The 16,235-nt window shown below is 50.5% G+C and overlaps 5 protein-coding genes across 5 annotated transcripts; 3 read left to right on the forward strand and 2 right to left on the reverse strand.

Annotated features, from left to right (window-relative positions):
* Window positions 1-715: 715 nt before the first annotated feature.
* M436DRAFT_47438 (uncharacterized protein) lies at window positions 716-2,368 on the forward strand (the record flags this gene model as incomplete). Its single annotated transcript, XM_013571589.1, has 1 exon — window positions 716-2,368. One exon carries the CDS (start codon window positions 716-718, stop codon window positions 2,366-2,368), a length of 1,653 nt encoding a protein of 550 aa, XP_013427043.1.
* A 605-nt stretch (window positions 2,369-2,973) lies between these two features.
* Window positions 2,974-5,712, forward strand: M436DRAFT_73144 (uncharacterized protein; the record flags this gene model as incomplete). The annotated part of the gene is made up of 4 exons (XM_013571830.1): window positions 2,974-3,165; window positions 3,217-4,377; window positions 4,436-5,560; window positions 5,635-5,712. 4 exons carry the CDS (start codon window positions 2,974-2,976, stop codon window positions 5,710-5,712), a joined length of 2,556 nt encoding a protein of 851 aa, XP_013427284.1.
* Window positions 5,713-7,909: 2,197 nt separating this feature from the next.
* M436DRAFT_64164 (uncharacterized protein) lies at window positions 7,910-9,754 on the forward strand (the record flags this gene model as incomplete). The annotated part of the gene is made up of 1 exon (XM_013571711.1): window positions 7,910-9,754. One exon carries the CDS (start codon window positions 7,910-7,912, stop codon window positions 9,752-9,754), a length of 1,845 nt encoding a protein of 614 aa, XP_013427165.1.
* A 2,757-nt stretch (window positions 9,755-12,511) lies between these two features.
* M436DRAFT_17128 (uncharacterized protein) lies at window positions 12,512-13,228 on the reverse strand (the record flags this gene model as incomplete). The annotated part of the gene is made up of 1 exon (XM_013571470.1): window positions 12,512-13,228. A coding segment is annotated over one exon (717 nt), but the record flags the coding sequence as incomplete, so codon positions are not given.
* A 1,581-nt stretch (window positions 13,229-14,809) lies between these two features.
* On the reverse strand, window positions 14,810-16,085 carry M436DRAFT_47477 (GroES-like protein; the record flags this gene model as incomplete). Its single annotated transcript, XM_013571597.1, has 5 exons — window positions 14,810-15,001; window positions 15,048-15,105; window positions 15,155-15,600; window positions 15,648-15,916; window positions 15,968-16,085. The coding sequence occupies 5 exons, from the start codon at window positions 16,083-16,085 to the stop codon at window positions 14,810-14,812; spliced, it is 1,083 nt and encodes a 360-aa protein (XP_013427051.1).
* Window positions 16,086-16,235: the final 150 nt, after the last annotated feature.

Below are 16,235 nucleotides of genomic sequence, written 5' to 3' on the forward strand. Positions count from 1 at the left end.
AGTGTCGATAAGGGCTACGGAGTTGCGCTCCGATACGGCTGTTGAAACGCAAACAATATATTCGCTTCTGAGGTTGGCTATTTAGAATTAATTTGGATGAGGTATCAAGATATTTTCCAGAGGATGGATCGTCTGACTCTTGAGCACTGTGTATTGGTAGACGCCTAGCTATCTCATCTATGAAGGTGGTGTATTGTGAGAGAAGACCAGAAATTGATGAATCAAATCAATCGGATCGATCAAGCCGCAGCGGCACGACGCGAGCGGTGTGGTCTTGGCGTCTTGGTCCAAGGATCTCGCAATTCGCATATGAAGGATTTCCAGAGCGTTGCAGGGTGTAGTTGTCTATACCATTCGCTTCCCGCAGTCGAGCACATATGTAGTGCACAGCTGCATTGATCGCACATGTCTTTCTATAACAGCATGGAAGAAAGAGTGGAGCAGACATGCGGCTGAGTTGGCCTTGGCAATGACCCAACCACTCGTTGACCAAAACTTAGGTACAAGGCATCATTGGCACTGAATCATGGGCCAACGGGGGTTAAGGAGGCTCGCGTGCCCTCTCTTCAGTGCGGTCCTGATCACTTTGCGACTCTTGCGTCAATTCGTATCACCGATATGAGCCCTGTCCTGGACTGAAGCCTGCCCCTTGTGCTTGCGTAAGGGCGACTGAACAAACTTCGGACAGCGTTATCGGCCGACGGAAGGCCCGGATATGCGTTTTGCTGCTTTGCTGCTGGTCCAGCTATTACTCCCGACATATTACACTCTAGCAGACGACGTCAGCTTCGACTATGACCCGACGGACGTGACCGCCTGGGAACATGACTACGGCCATTATCCTTATCGAACCTTCGAATCGACCGACCTGACGCCTCCAGCCGTCGCACATAAAATCGATTCACCAGCATGTCACGATGGGTTGTTCACGTTCCTTACGCCTCGAGGCACTGCGGTCAATGAGAGTCGTGGTATGGTCATTCTCGACGAAGAAGGAGAACTTGTGTGGATGCAAAAAACGGAAGGACAACCCTACAACCTTGATGTACAAACGTACCAGGGCACTCCACACTTGACCTACTGGTTCGGTGATGACACTATTGGAGGTCATGGAGAAGGCGACTACTACATGCTCAACTCGTCTTACGACCTGGTTGCAAAGATATCCGCCTTGGGCGACCTACATGCCGATCTACACTCCCTGAGTATTACACCGGACGATACTGCCATCATCAGTATCTACCAGCCATATGAGAAAGAGAAGGGAGGGCGACTGCAATACATCTGGGACTGTCTGTTCCAGGAGATCGATATAGCGACCAACAGCCTCGTTTTCCAATGGCGTGCGTCAGATTATCACGATACCTCGGAATCATATCATGACCCACGATACGAACAAGAAGGGGTAACCAATATCACGCATTGGGACTGGTACCACCTCAATTCGGTTGAAAAGGACGATCTGGGCAACTACCTCGTCTCGGCCCGGTATACTCATTCCATAAGCTATATCGACGGTCAAACTGGCGATCTGATCTGGACGTTGGGAGGCAAGCGCAACATGTTCACATCTGATGACAATGCGTTCAACTTCTCGTCTCAGCATTTCGCTCAATTTCATGCAGTCGATGAGTTCCCAAGTTTGGTTGCCTCTTTGGGTGCTAGCCAAGCAGACATCACTACACGTTTGATCAGTCTCTTCGACAACGCCAATGACGATACTTGGGATTCGGGGTTGGCCTCGAGGGGTCTACTTCTGGCTATCTCATATCCTACTCATCCCAGACCTGATAGCAAGATCAACAAGAACGACTATAGTGCTCGCATCGTTCGCGAGTATGTTCACCCAAACGAGTTGATCGCCGACAGCCAAGGAAGCTTGCAGATTGTCCCTTCAACAGATGTCAACCAAGACCCTAGCATTCTTATTGGATGGGGCGCACGATCAGTATGGTCCTCGTATTCATCTTCAGGCAAGCTCATATGCGAGGACCATTTTGGTACAGAAGCTGCTATCCTCAACGGATCAGTTCAATCTTACCATGTGATGAAATATCCATGGATCGGACTGCCGAGCGAACCTATTTCGGCGGTCTACAACTCCGATCGCGACAGTCTGTTCGTCTCCTGGAACGGAGCCACCGAGACCGTCTCATATGCGCTGCAGCACACTGATCATAGTGGCAACGACTATGCTGACTGGGTCTACATAAGCATCACTCAGAAGGACGGGTTTGAAACAGAGGTTGTCGTCGGTAAATGCGTGACGCGCTTCGTGCGTGTTGTTGCACTAGACATGGCAGATAATGTGCTCGGTGTCTCGGAAGCAGTTGAGCTGCCATTTACATCGGTAAGTGTCTTTTCCTGACAACTTTGCATCCTTTTACTAGCTTACACGCCCAGGGATTCCATTGTGACGAGATCAACAACGTGTACATCACTTCAGATGGCAACACCCTCTATGCAGGAGGCATGACGATGTCGCCCTTGGCACTGGTCATGGCAGCCATGTCTTTGACCATGTTCTCGATTCTGGTGTTCGAGAGTTGGCGTGGCTACAAAACATGGCAGAAGAGGAGGGAGCATGCATATTACCGACTGGAGGTTGACCCATACCTCTGATGTGTGAGGCTCGATGTTGGTTTTATATTATTTGTCTAGCCGCGATATACCCATTTGATTTTGAGATAACATACATGAGGAACTTCGTAGAAAGGTGCGCGCGGTCTGTTACTGCTAGACGGAAGTTATTTCCGAGGTGTTGTGAAGGTAAGCCGTCACTTCCTTATGCAGGCTGGCGGCGCGTAGCGGGTGCCTGCACTTTCCGCCTGACACAACTCGTTGGTTCTTGCGCGTTCCTTGTCACTTCTCACTGCCACTTCTCTGATCACTGCATCAAGTCCTCCATCTGATCTACCAAGTCTGCTTTCACCTGACCTCTCCCCTCGCGCCGGCGCTTCGCTCTCCTACAAGATGCAGAGGATCGAATTGAAAATTCCCACGGCGAAGGACGTTTGGAAAGATATCCTCGAGCAGCTGCGTGAGAACAAAGAGGAAGGAGACGACCGTCTTTGGTGTATTCGCCATTCTCTAATGCGCAGCAAACCAAGTGCCGCCGTGCTTCCCAGTTCGGGCTGGAAGAAAATCAAGCCCGCCATCGGCAAAGTCTTCGAGACTGAAAAGCCACCTAAGATACCTTTCACCTGCCAATGTAAGACTTGCTGTGGCCAGTACTTTCCTGCTACCATCTATGTCACCGACCAAGAAGCTCGCCAGCTTGCCTCATCTCTGGTCGTTGATGCCCGCCAGGACTTGGATTTCCTTCGCCAGATTCTCGCTGACCATGCTGATTTCATCGTTACGCGCTGGAAGAAGAAGTCGCGTGAGAAGCGTTCCGCCTTCTTCTCGGAAAACGTCGACATTTTCGACAAGAAGTTCGCCGCTATTCATCTGCTTCACATGCGCAGCAGTCCGGAGAACTGCGATTTCAACGCCGAACTGATGCGGTCGCTGCAAGGCATCGACGACCCAGAGCAAAAAGACTGGCTTTCTAGAGCTTTGCATGACAGCAGGCTCAACAAGATGATCTCCAGTTATCAAGACACATGGCTTCTGCCTTATCTCGACTCCGACATGCTATCCGAAGACCCATCGCTCTTGCTCGCTCTGCTGCACCACCGCACTACTCACGAACCTGAGGACTGGATTCTTTTCGATGACATGAATGCCGACTTGGCTGAACGTTTCGGTATCATCACACAGACCTTCAACTCTCATTGTGTCGTTGTACAAGGACCTGACTTCGGCAAACTGGTCAAATGGAACGCCGATCAGGCTCATCGTTACGAGATCATTGGCTTTACCAAGGCTTACAACATCCTGCAAGCTCAGCAGAGAATGATGGCCTTCCTACGCAAGTGTATTGCTGGTTTGCTTGACGGAGCAGATGAACCTCCAGTACTGCAAGTTCATCCTAAATGGGATCAGCTCGTGCGCACTGGCTTTACTCGTATCGATCCTACCTTTGCATGGTCTACTGAGTCGTCCAGACCTTTCTGCAGTCCGCCAAAGTTTGACCCAGTCGAGGTCCACGAACTTGCCAAGTCGCGCCACCGCGTTCTCAAAGATCACCTCGAATTACTTCAAACCGATCCCGCATACGTCCAGCTGCATGCACGTGCATACAAGAACGTCCTGTTCTTCGAGACATTCAAGCAGGGTGACAGATGGCCTCATATCGTCGACCAGGTCTTTGTCAACCCCTTGATCAGAGAGTGTTACTGGCGACAGATGCTGTATGAGTGTGACAAGATGGAGCGTGCGTGGCTGGTATCTGTCAAATCCCCCTCTGAAGCAACTCGAGCATTCTACAACGATGTAAGATAAGTCGACGTGATCGGGAATGGAAATGTGCTAATCGTGTCTTCCAATCTAGACCATCCTTTATGTTCAAGACCTCTGTGTGGAAATGCTTGCCGTCTTGATCAATCTCTCTAGTCTCATCTACCAACGTGGCTTCGAGCGCAACTTCGAGTTTACGGGCAGTGGTCGAGACAGTCATCTCAACAGAAGGTTCAGCACCAAGGACTGGTTCCCAGATGATATTCTGTACTGGAGCATCGCGTGCATGGGCCACGACGATTATCGCCCTTTCACTATGGATCCCTCTCTGAACTTCAGAATCATCGACTACATCTGTCGTACGGACCCAAAGGAGGCCTCGCGCATGAATCAAAATCTTGTCGACGAGCTAAGCGATATGGCCGCGCTGAACACGATCAGTACCAACATCCAATGTCACATGTCTCGCAACCGCAAGTATGCTCAAGAGATGCCTGACAAGGAGACCGAGCGACGAGGAAACTGGATCAAGAAGTCCAACAGCGCAAAGGGCCCAACCATCGGAGATGCCACTGCGAAACACTTGGACGACTTCTGTACCAAGCACGCGTGGCCTAAGGGAACGAAGAACGAGCAGTGGCTAAAGCAAGCAACTGCATCTCGTTTCTCCTTGAATCGATTCTGGCAAGCTTTCAGAACACAGTGGGCAAAAAAGCTGAGCGAGAACGGAGTCTGGTCAAGCAGCATTGCTGAAGACCTCGACTTGATGCGTGCTCATGAGAGCGAGGAATACCGTGCAGAGGTTGCGGCTGAAAGAGATAATGTTCGTCACCTTGAGTACCAGCGTCGCATGAGTGCACAGAACCAGTCTGTCACGCCCGTCGAGGCACAGACCGTGTGGGGTGACGAGAATGGCGCTTCACCATCGGTGGAAAACAACAACAAGACAAAGCGACAGAGGAAGCCAGAGACATCAGAAGTATCGACCCCCACTGCGTTGGTCACTCTTCCCAAGTCCTGCACTCCACTCCGCCTTATTCCCGTCAAGCACGACAACATGACAATCTTCCACCACATGTTCCCAACTTGCGGCGAGGAGTCACAGCGTTCTTTCTCGTGGCAACACTTCTTGGGTGCCATGATTGACGCCGGCTTCTCTATCTTGCAGAGTCAGGGCAGTGCCATTACCCTCAAACAGGAGGAGGAGAGTCATGAAGGTGTGCGAACGATCGTTTTCACCGTCCACATCCGTCACCAACCATTAACCCCGTCATGTTGCGTAGCATTGCCAAGCGCATGACCAAATGGTTTGGTTGGAGGCGTGAACTCTTTATTGAGAGGGGTAGGGCGAAGGAAGAGAGCACCCAATAATCCAGAGGTGTGATCAAATGACCCCAATCCGCGAGTTGCCGAGATCGGCCATGCTGGATGTTCCTTGTGTCACCCTGGGTTTTGTGTCCCAGCAGCGATATCATGCTTACATTGCTCCTACACTTTCTAATGCTTCGTCACACAGACTGTTCTAGCTATTTGCTAGTCTCTGGGACTGTTCTGGTCCTGAATACTCATGTATATCACCGTTTGACAGATTTCATAATCAAAACTAAATGTTGCTCCACATCCCAGTGTTTTTGATGCCAGCATTTGATCTTTGTATTGAGATGCCATGACTTCTTCTATCAGTCGACCGGCTCGGAAGATAAGCCTCTGGGTGTTAGTATACCAGTCATAGCTCGATCTTGTATCACTTGCGGATCCAAAAGGTCATTTTCGAGGGTGTGCGACGGTTCTGTCCTCACGACCAGGGTTGTACCAGAGGCAAGTTTTCGGAAGCGGACTGATCAGATTGGCCAAAAGTCGTGGCATCCGGCACTGCCGAGGCACACGAGTTCCGCGAGATCCAAGCTTTACGCGTTCGCTCACTTTGCATCCTGCCTCGTGTTCAGAGCATGTCACAGACAGACATGCCCTACTTTTACATTACTGAGCAAAACCCGCGCCCACTCGAATGAAAGTCTGCTATTCACGGCTCTTCACGCCACTCAACGCCGTGTCTGGCAGCTTGCGAGACACAAAACGAAGAGATTCTGCGTTGAACCGTGGTCGTAACGTTGTCTCATGACGTTCTTGCCGGCAACGGTGAGAGCTTCTTCCAACACATGTCTCAAGTCGTTAGAGAGGCTCGATTCTTTCCAGGATCGCGAGCCAAGGATTCTTTACAATTGCTTGCTTGGATGGACGGAAGGTGCTGTATGCAGGACCAAACAAGTGAGTATCGCCGATGAAAGAGAGCAATACACCAAGCAGGACCAAGGCAAAAAGCAAAAGCGTACCTTGCCATATGCGTGGTGGGCACGTTTTGACAGATGTAGCTCCTAATGGCAAGTGCGGTAATAACGTGGCAGACTTCAGCTTCAACCAAAGTTCGCTAGCCAGGTGAGACAAAAAGGCAGACGTTCACTGAGAATGATGATCTTCAGGAACTTGCAAGATCGATTGACAGGTCGCAGTATGTTGAACCCGTAAGGATTGATTCACTCATCAACACGCGTTGCATGCTTTATGAAATCCACATTGATACGATGTATGCATCGAACTGGCAGAATTCCTGGCGACCCATCTCGTAAGCTAAATGCAAGATCCACCATCACGAACAGACTCGACGTCATGGCCAAGTGGCTTTCCTGCAAGTGCGGGCAGCACTCCAGAGAGGAGCAGCCAAGCAAGAACGTGCAGAGATGAGCGGAGGAAGTTGCAAACATCTCCAATTGGATACCAAATGCTACACGTTCCTGCAACTGTACGTCCCCTCTCTCCACTGCCTCCTCGGCCCGTCGCTCGAACATCCTCCGCATCTACCAGATTTTCACCAGGTTGGAGACTGGCGGTGCAACCCCGCGATTGATTGCCGCCTACGGCCGGTCGTATTTCCAGATGCTCAAGACTGACTAGACAGCGCCATTGACGAGCTTAAGACATGCTTAAATCAATTTATCCCTCATGTATGCTAGTCTTCCATCCAAGGCCTGCATACACTGATCTAAAGATAGCGATTCCGACAATTACAGTTCGGCATGGTCCCTTGGCTCGAAAGCCTAGCCGAGCAACCCTAATCATAACGGCTTAGGGTCGACAAAAAAAAAACACCTGGGGAAACCGCCATCGTGTGTAAGTGGAAAAGCCAAAGGCTTCCAATGTCGACAAGAATAGCTTCATGCTGCCAAAAAATCCTCTCACTTGATGTCATTGATTGATTTGATATGGTAAGAAGCTTTTCTCATCCCACCTTCACGAATACGGGAGTGCCACAATCCACCTTCTCCGCTCTCATGCACTGGCTCGATGGATTCGCCAGCCGTGAGCGATTGGGTCTTGTCGATACGAACGGTCGGTTGATGGTCCGAATTATCCAGTGGCATGTTTGCTCGAACAAGCTCAAGTCTTCCTTCAGACGAGAGGTCAGTAATATATAAGAAGTCATCCTCATCCTGCTATCATATCTTTTTCGTTCATCAGCATCTTGCATCTTCATCTTCTACAGCCTATCAATTCATCTCTCTCGCTCAAGATGAACTCCATCAAGGCCGTTTCAGTCCTCTCGTTCTTTGCCAGCGCTGCTGCTGCTTGGCCCATGAACACCACCTCTTCTAGCAGCACCTGGTCAGCTACTACCACTTATGCTTGCAACCCTGCCCACTCTTACCCTGGCGGAGCCTCTTGCATTTCTACTGCTGGCTCTTTGACCCTCGTCACTCCTTCCCCCAGCAGCTCTTGGGCATCTACCACCAGCTATGCTTGCAACCCTGCTCACTCCTACCCTGGCGGAGCCTCTTGCATCTCTACTGCTGGCTCTTTGACCCTGGTCACTCCTTCCTCGAGCAGCTCATGGGCACCTACTACCTACGCTTGCAACCCTGCCCACTCTTACCCTGGTGGAGCTTCTTGCATCTCGACTGCTGGATCTTTGACTCTGGTCACTCCTCCTGCGAGCACCACATACACCACCGTCTACACCACTGACTTCGTTACCTACTGCCCTTCGCCTACGGTCGTCACTATCAACAGCAAGACCATCACTGTCACCGCTGCCACAACTTTGACCGTTGCCTGCCCCACCTGCGTCAAGACTTCCGTCGTTACCAAGCCCATCTCCGCTACTACCAGCAGCGCTCCTGCTCCCAGCGCTACTGGAAACTGCGTCGACAAGTACAACACTTGTAGAACCACTCGTGGTCCTGATGGCCTTTCCGCCAACCAGGCCCAATGCGCTGCCGACAACGCAGCTTGCCAAGGCGCTTGCTACGCTGCCTTGGGCGTTTGCCAGACCACTCGCGGTGCTGATGGCCTCTCCGCCAACCAGGCTCAGTGCATTGCCAACTACGCTGCTTGCCTCGGCGAGAACCCCATCGCCTCTACCGGTGGTATCATCTCGAGCTTCATTCCTTACACCGCCACTGCAAGCTCAACTGGCTACACCACTACCACAACTGTCTACACCACTGACTACGTTACTTACTGCCCTAAGCCCACCGTTGTCACGGTTGACAGCAAGACCATCACTGTGACCGCACCCACCACTTTGACCGTCCCTCAAACCAAGACTGCCACTGTCACCAAGCCCGTCCTTGTTGCTCCTTCTGCCCCTGCCAGCTCCGCACCAGCCTCATCCGCACCTGCCAGCTCCAAGCCTGCTTCGTCAGCCCCCGTCGCTGCCCCTCCAGCCTCTTCAGCACCCGCTGCTTCCAACACAGTCTGTGCCCCTGCTCAGACTGTTACCGTCACTCAGTTCGTGACTGTTTCCAAGCAGCAGGAGACTTCTGCTCCTTCCAGCGCACCTGCTACCACCCAGAAGCCCTCCTCCGCTGCCATGAGCTCCAAGCCTGCTTCCTCTGCCCCCGCTAGCTCCAAGCCCGCTTCGTCCGCTCCCGCCAGCTCCAAGCCCGCTTCTTCCGCCCCTGCCTCGTCGGCCCCTGCTCCTTCCGCCACTCCCGCTGGCAAGTGCCCTCTTAACCTCGTCGCTGGCGCCTACGAGTACCCCCACGGCCTCCGCGTCAACGGTGTCAATGGCTACAACCTCGTTGTCGACAAGAACACCAAGACTGACGTTGTCTTTGACATCCCCCAGGCTGATGCCGGCAAGACTTGCAACACCTACTTCACCCTCCCCAACAAGTCCGACCTTGAAACCACCAGCTACACCTTGACTGGCGCTGGTGCCATTAGCGTCATGAAGGATGGCAAGGTTGTCTCTACCTTCACTCCTGTTGCCGGCAACGCCTACCTCATCGAGTCTGGCAAGTGCGCCGCTGGTCAGTCTGTTACCTACACTTTCAGCACCACCGACTCTGTGAGCTACAACGGATTCAACGACTACAACCCTTGCCCTCTCGGTGCCTTTGTCACTGTTGCTTAAGTATTGAGTAGTTGGATGAGATAGTAGGATGTGAGATATGATATATATGGATGGAAGATGTTTGAGAGTTCTGCCTTGCAAAAAGGTTACACGGTCCTTTTCACTATGATAATGTTAATTACTTGTATATAAAGAATGTATTTGCTTTTTACCTTACTCGTCTTGCTCTGGCAGTGTGACCTTCACCTGAACCTTTCATTCTAACCACTATTGTTGCCTCATGTTATAACACTTTCGCTTGCCTTGTTCGAAAAAGTTGAGTAGAGGTGTGATTATCCTCTTACAGTATAGAGTCATAGAATGGGTTCAGCGTCTTCGGATATCACGCCCAACAGTCTTATACTTGTCCCAGCTGTCGCTGATCCTTGTGCTCGCGGTACTCGAAGTGTTTGCGCCAAACAGTGGAACGAAAGAATGTCGAGCCCCGCTTGTAGTGATGATAATCCGATCCCAAGTAGGCGGCAGAAAAAAAGATTCCATCCGTAAACCTTTGCCAGACCTGCAAGAGATGAGAGATTGATGTCAGATATGAATATCATGACTGACAGTTCTAGTATTTCGCATCGTATCTTGCTCTTTTTGGGAACGGAGATGGAGTGTAGACGAATAGATTGAGCCGCTCGAGATATACGTTACTTTGGCTGGCTCGGCGCAGATGGCTGAGCTTGCCGCTCTCGATTCTCAAAATACGGGCGCCAGATTGTGGAGCGCGTGAGTCGCCAATCTTGTTTGTAGGAGATGTAATCTGTTAGTAAGTATGCGGTGGAGAAAGCAGTCGCCGCAGAGAGTCTTTGTCTGGTCTACCTTGAAGATTAGATCCTAAGCTCTGTGCATGGTTATGGACGCTCTGTAACGTACAGTCAGGTTGTTTTGCATTTCTTTCGAGGCTGACTATGATGTTGACTTTGTTTCCGTGCTGATTGTGTATATAGCTTACGTTGGAGATTCATGGATGTCATGGACTGCCAAGGACCGTGCCTTCCAGGCATCCATTTTGACGTCTCTTCCTGTCTTCCTGCCACGACAACCTCAACACAACCGTCCCTGTGCATTCAAGAGATCCATGGCAGCGTACTTGTCCGCAGTCGAAGCCTGATACACCGAAGGTTCTGCTTGGCTCCCCTAAATCACGAGGCCACTTCGTCAAGCAAGGTCTGATATTGATCTTGAAGATGCGAGGGTAGGTATGGACTCTTCATCTGCAACTCTTCTTCAAAGAGTCTAGCAATCTTTCCATGTTCTTCGATGACAATTAGGACTCCTCCTCCAGTCGATGCAGTCGTCTGCTTCTCAATCCGCAATTAAATGTACCTATATCAAATAGACCACGCTCTCAGAATCCTACCAGTTTCGTGAATCCTTTCCGAATCCGGTCCAGGCGCTCTGGCCGAGTGGTTAAGGCGTTTGACTCGAATGATCTCTACTCTACATCTTCAGCTATCAAATCCTTTCGGGGGCAAGAGTTCGAATCTCTTGGGCGTCGACATCTTTTTGATGTTTTTCTGCTGTCGCTTTTGCTGGTGTGAGTAAGAAGAATGCTGAGGTGTGGGATTTTGGTTATCCTGCGAGCTTTGTGGGCTTGGCTTTGGGCGGAGCGGAGTGGAGAATGACTTGGCTGGAATATGATGTGATTGAGTATCTAGTATCACGCAGTGATGCAGTTTGTTTTGCCTTGTATCTGCACAGTTCATCTATCATGTATGTGTAAATAGCGACTTGCCGGGAACCTTTTGGTGAAGATATATCTCTGCGACTCTCGTCAAGTGAATCTCTGACCAGGGTCACACCCATCTCAACAGATGCTAGGTTCAAATTTGATACAACTCACACAAAACACTTCTAAACCCTCACAAATTTGATGACAGTGGTCTTCCTGTATCAAAGCTCCAGATGCAATGCTTAAGAGATGTAAGGTGGAGTTGTTGTTGAGAAGTGTTCGTAAAACGAATTCGCAGGTCTGAGATCTGGAAACCTTCCAAGATGACGTTTGCAATTTGCACCAACTTCCCAATTCAAACTCTCGGCACGAGGAAAGATATGGTGAAGGAGTAGAGTTTCATAAAACATATCCGACAATACCAGTTCGAGCCACAGCAGCAAAATTCTATACACAAGGGGCGCACAACGTAGATCAATGGTACATGGCCGCTAGATCTTTCTCAAGATTAAGAGAGATGATGGTTATATGGAGAAAAGACGAATTGTGCACATCATGCAAGAGAAGAAGATTGTTTTGAAAGTATTCGGATTAGGTGTAATTAAGGGATATCTGATAATTGTGTATAACACTCAGGTGGACAACCCCTTTCCAACCAGTGCATGGAAGAGTACAAAAGAAATACATTAAACGCCAATTCGTGCTTCGTGATAAAAGTACAGCTGTCGTACCTGAACTGATGTCCGTCGTGATCAACATTAAGGCAAAGACATTCAGCTAGAGGCGGGTGGAGGGTGTGTAGGGTATCGAGTTAAAAGTACAGGGTGAGCGATGAGCAACTCTTAAGCTGCTTAGAAATCGCGAGTGCTGGCAACACCAGGGGTGGTGTAGTAGCCACCGTGTACACTGGGGATAGCGCCAGCAGGAATATCGTTAGTGGTAGCGGGGATGTTGCCAACACTGCGCTCGTTCTCGTAAGAGCGAGGGGCAGAGGTGACGGCAGGAATGGCACGCTCGTGAGGGTTGTAGCCGACGTGAGGAGCGTGACCGTCGTGGGTAAGACCCTCCTTCTGGATGACCGTGGGGTTGGCACCGACGGCGGTGTTGCCAGAGTAAGCGGTGTCGTGAGAAGGACGGATGGTGTGGCCAACGGGAAGAGGGTTGGGGTCAGTGCCAATAACACCCTTCTCAGCGTAGTCGTCGGTGGGAACAACAGTCTTGGGCTTGCGGACGAAGAGGCCACGTCTGGGAGCAGTACCGGAGGTGTAGTCGTTGGAAGGGCTAGGGCCGAATCTCTTCTCCTTCTTGTGGTGCTTCATGAGGACGAGCTGCATGATGGCAGTGATAAGGAAGAGAACAGCACCGGCAATGGCAACAGCGAAGACAGCCTTGTTAAGCTTGCAAGCGGTGCGGAGGCTGGGGTCGTAGTTGTGTCTACCCTCAGTGAAGGCAATGGCGTTGCCAGCAGGTCCGTTACCGAGAGGAGTCTTGACATAGTTGCTGCAGCTCTTGGCTCCCTGGCGGGTCAAGACGGCAATGGCAATCATGCCACCCATGCAGAGAATATCGAAGAGCAGACCAAGGGCGGACAGGAAAGCGATACCAGCCAAGCAGCAGGTCAGGAGTGTAGTGCAAATGGTGTACAGAGTAATGACACCAGCGATACCCTCAACTGCCTTCCACTTGGTGGGGATATCGAGGTTGTGGTCTGCAAGGACAGCCAAGAAGTAACTGAAGATGCCGATGATGATGGCGGCACAGCAGAAGCAGAGTGCATAGAGAGCAGTCTGCAACAGACGGAGGGCGCCTCCCTTGAAGATACCCATGGCGATTAAAGGATCAGCTTTGACAGAAGTGGCTGAGAAGGGATAGTCCTCAAAGGAAAGAGGAGAGTAGAAGGAGATTGGCTGTTGGTGATTGTTGTTGGAGTGAGTCGCTTGATGATGATCTTGTTCAACGAGGGAAGGAAGCACTCCTTAATATGTGCTTCCTCCAGCAGCGAGACCGTTTACGCAAAACCTCAAGACGTCACCTGGGAAAAGGTATCACAAAAAAAGACGTCACTCCCAGACGGGTTGTGGCTGCCAATAAAGTTTAGCTTGGAGCGGCAGGGACCCTGTGAATCACCGAAATTACTTGATGATTGTATTCCGCGTGCCTTTTGCGTGTCAGTCGTCAAGAAACAGGGAACATGGGCCAACGGTATTCTTGCCATCATGCAGAGGTCATGGCACTTCTTTCTAGTCTGCATGAGCGGGTCAGCGCAATGTCGACTCTTATGTCGTTCTATTAAGAATGATTAACGACAGGGATGCTTGAGCACAGTCGAGTTTTGCTTGGTGAAGCCACAGACCAAGCCACAGACGAATCCGGGGTCCATGGCCATTTGGAACTTCATGCACAGCAGTCGATAGAGTCGTCTCCTGCATCACAGCGTCGCCAGGACTCGCAACATTGATCAAACCTTCGTCAAATACATAAACCAATCAAAGCCAAGTATCCTTGTTTACAAACCGTTCGTCGTCTTGGTGGACAGAGTTCCTTGCGTTCACCATTTGTTCCATCGCGAAAGCTTCAAGCCACGTTACGTCGATTCGAGCCAGACAAACAGGAACTGCGTAGATTTTGGCTCTTGTACTCTGTCGACTCATCGAAGTGGTGCTGCTGCGAAGAGCGGTTACAGCAACACAATTTGCACTGCTCCATTAACACGATCACAATCTGTTGATGAGTCGTTTAGTTCCTATATTATCTCATTTCCATCACCCGCATATCGCTGCGAGCCCATCCGTCACGCATGAAAATATCATTTACACCCTGAAGCCACAATTCCTTGTTCAATACTGGCGCTGCGCAGCCTTACAAGCCATTGCCGCGAGTGGCTTCAAGCCATGAGATTCCTCGGAGCAATGTATCTCGAGGCCTGAAGGTTTTCCGGCAGATGACAAGCCCAGTCTCTTGGGAATAAAATGGTATGGACAAACATCGCGATTGGGTTTTATGCCCGTTTGCTTCTTAAGATCGACTCCTCGGCCTGTGGTCATGACCCCACGAAATTGCTTCTTTTCGGCACGGTATGACCACCGCAGATCATCCGAATCGATCCGTAGACCCATACGGGCCCAGATCTCCACATACGCATTCCTCAGAGTCAAGACGACGCGTATGGGTCTCACTAGAACATAGAATGCGAAGAAACGTGACGTTGTGTTGATGAGAACGTCGTCACAGCTTGTGACGATTTCAATCCAAATTCACCAAAGTGCTCGAGAGCCTCATGACTACATGTAAAGAGCCAGTTTCTTGCAAGAACAAGAATCGCGATATATGTCTTTCTCTCGGCCGAGCCATCGCGATCGAATTAATCCCCAAGCAGTCGAATTGCCGGGAGCGTCAACTCACTCGACATGATTTGACTTGATCAGAACCTTGACGTGGTTGTCTTTGTCTTTCAGCAAGGTCAAGAAACCTTCTGCGATCACGTCTTTGAGCTCGACCTTTTTCGTTATCATCTTTTCTGGCTTCATCCTGCCAGAGCTGATTGCCTGGAGAACTTCGTCGAAATCTCCGAGAACATATGTAGCGACACCCTATCGTCAAGTTAGTCAATGTAAATGACTCGCTGGATTCACCGACCTTGTACGTCTTCTCTCGGAAGACGAATTGGTTAGGAATGATCCTGGCATCTTTCTCCCTAATATTCAGTTAGCATAAGCTTCCAAGCCATACTCGGAACACCTCACCAAATAGCAATGTTGACAAGAGTACCACGAGCCCTCATCGCAAGCACCGCAGAATCGAGTCCAGCTTGAACACCAGCTGCGTCAAACACACAATCCACTCCACGAACACCTCCGCAGATGTCCTTGCAACGTTCCGGTATATCGTCTTTCGTGGGATCCAATATAAAATCAGCACCAAAATCCTCTGCAAAAGCCTTGCGTTTGGTAGAGACTTCTGAGACAATGATGGTTCCATCACCATGTGCTCGAAGAGCTTGAATAACGGAAAGACCGATCGGACCTCCACCAAGGATCAATGCGAATTGGCCTTTTCTGAAGTCTTTGACTGGAGACATGTTGACCGCGTGCCAGGCGACGGCTAAGGGCTCCACAAGCGCCGCTATCTCCAAGGACACATTGTCAGGCACGGGCACTACGCAGTACTCTGGAACAACGATGTGTTCAGCCTAGAAAATCGTCAGTAAGAGACGTGAACAGGATACAATCCACATACTAGTCCTCCTCCCCAGCCCGAGAGTCCTACAAATCCATTCTTGTCGCAGCAGTTTGGGATGCCATCCTGGCAAGATCCACACTCTCCGCAATAGATGATTGGCTGTACAACCACTCTTTGGCCCAGTGTATATTTGTCTGAAACGTCTTTTCCAAGCTCCTCGATGATGCCACTGAATTCGTGGCCAATGGTCAAAGGCACAGTCTCATTAGTGATCGGATGGGGGGTTGTTGGACACAGCGAAGGACCGCCCATGTACTCATGGAGATCTGAGATTTGAGTGTCAGTTTCGAGTGATGTGTCTGAACTGCGCTACTCACCAGTGCCGCAGATTCCGCACCAAGCTGGCTTTATCATGATTTGGCCATCACCACATGGTGGAGTCTGAATATCCTCCAGACGGAGATCCTCTTTGCCGTGGATGCGCAGCGCCTTCATCGTACCAGTTTTGGACCGAGGTACGACGGCAGAGTCCACCTTGCTCAGTTGTTCAGACATGATGGGAGATGAGGTGGAAGGCTGCAGGACTAAATGTTCATGTGGTAAAAATTCTCGTGATACAGGTCTGGTGTTTGTGCTTGATATATG

This window comes from Aureobasidium namibiae (assembly GCF_000721765.1).
Source record: "Aureobasidium namibiae CBS 147.97 unplaced genomic scaffold scaffold_9, whole genome shotgun sequence".
In the NCBI taxonomy this organism is placed as follows: Eukaryota; Fungi; Ascomycota; class Dothideomycetes; order Dothideales; family Saccotheciaceae; genus Aureobasidium; species Aureobasidium namibiae.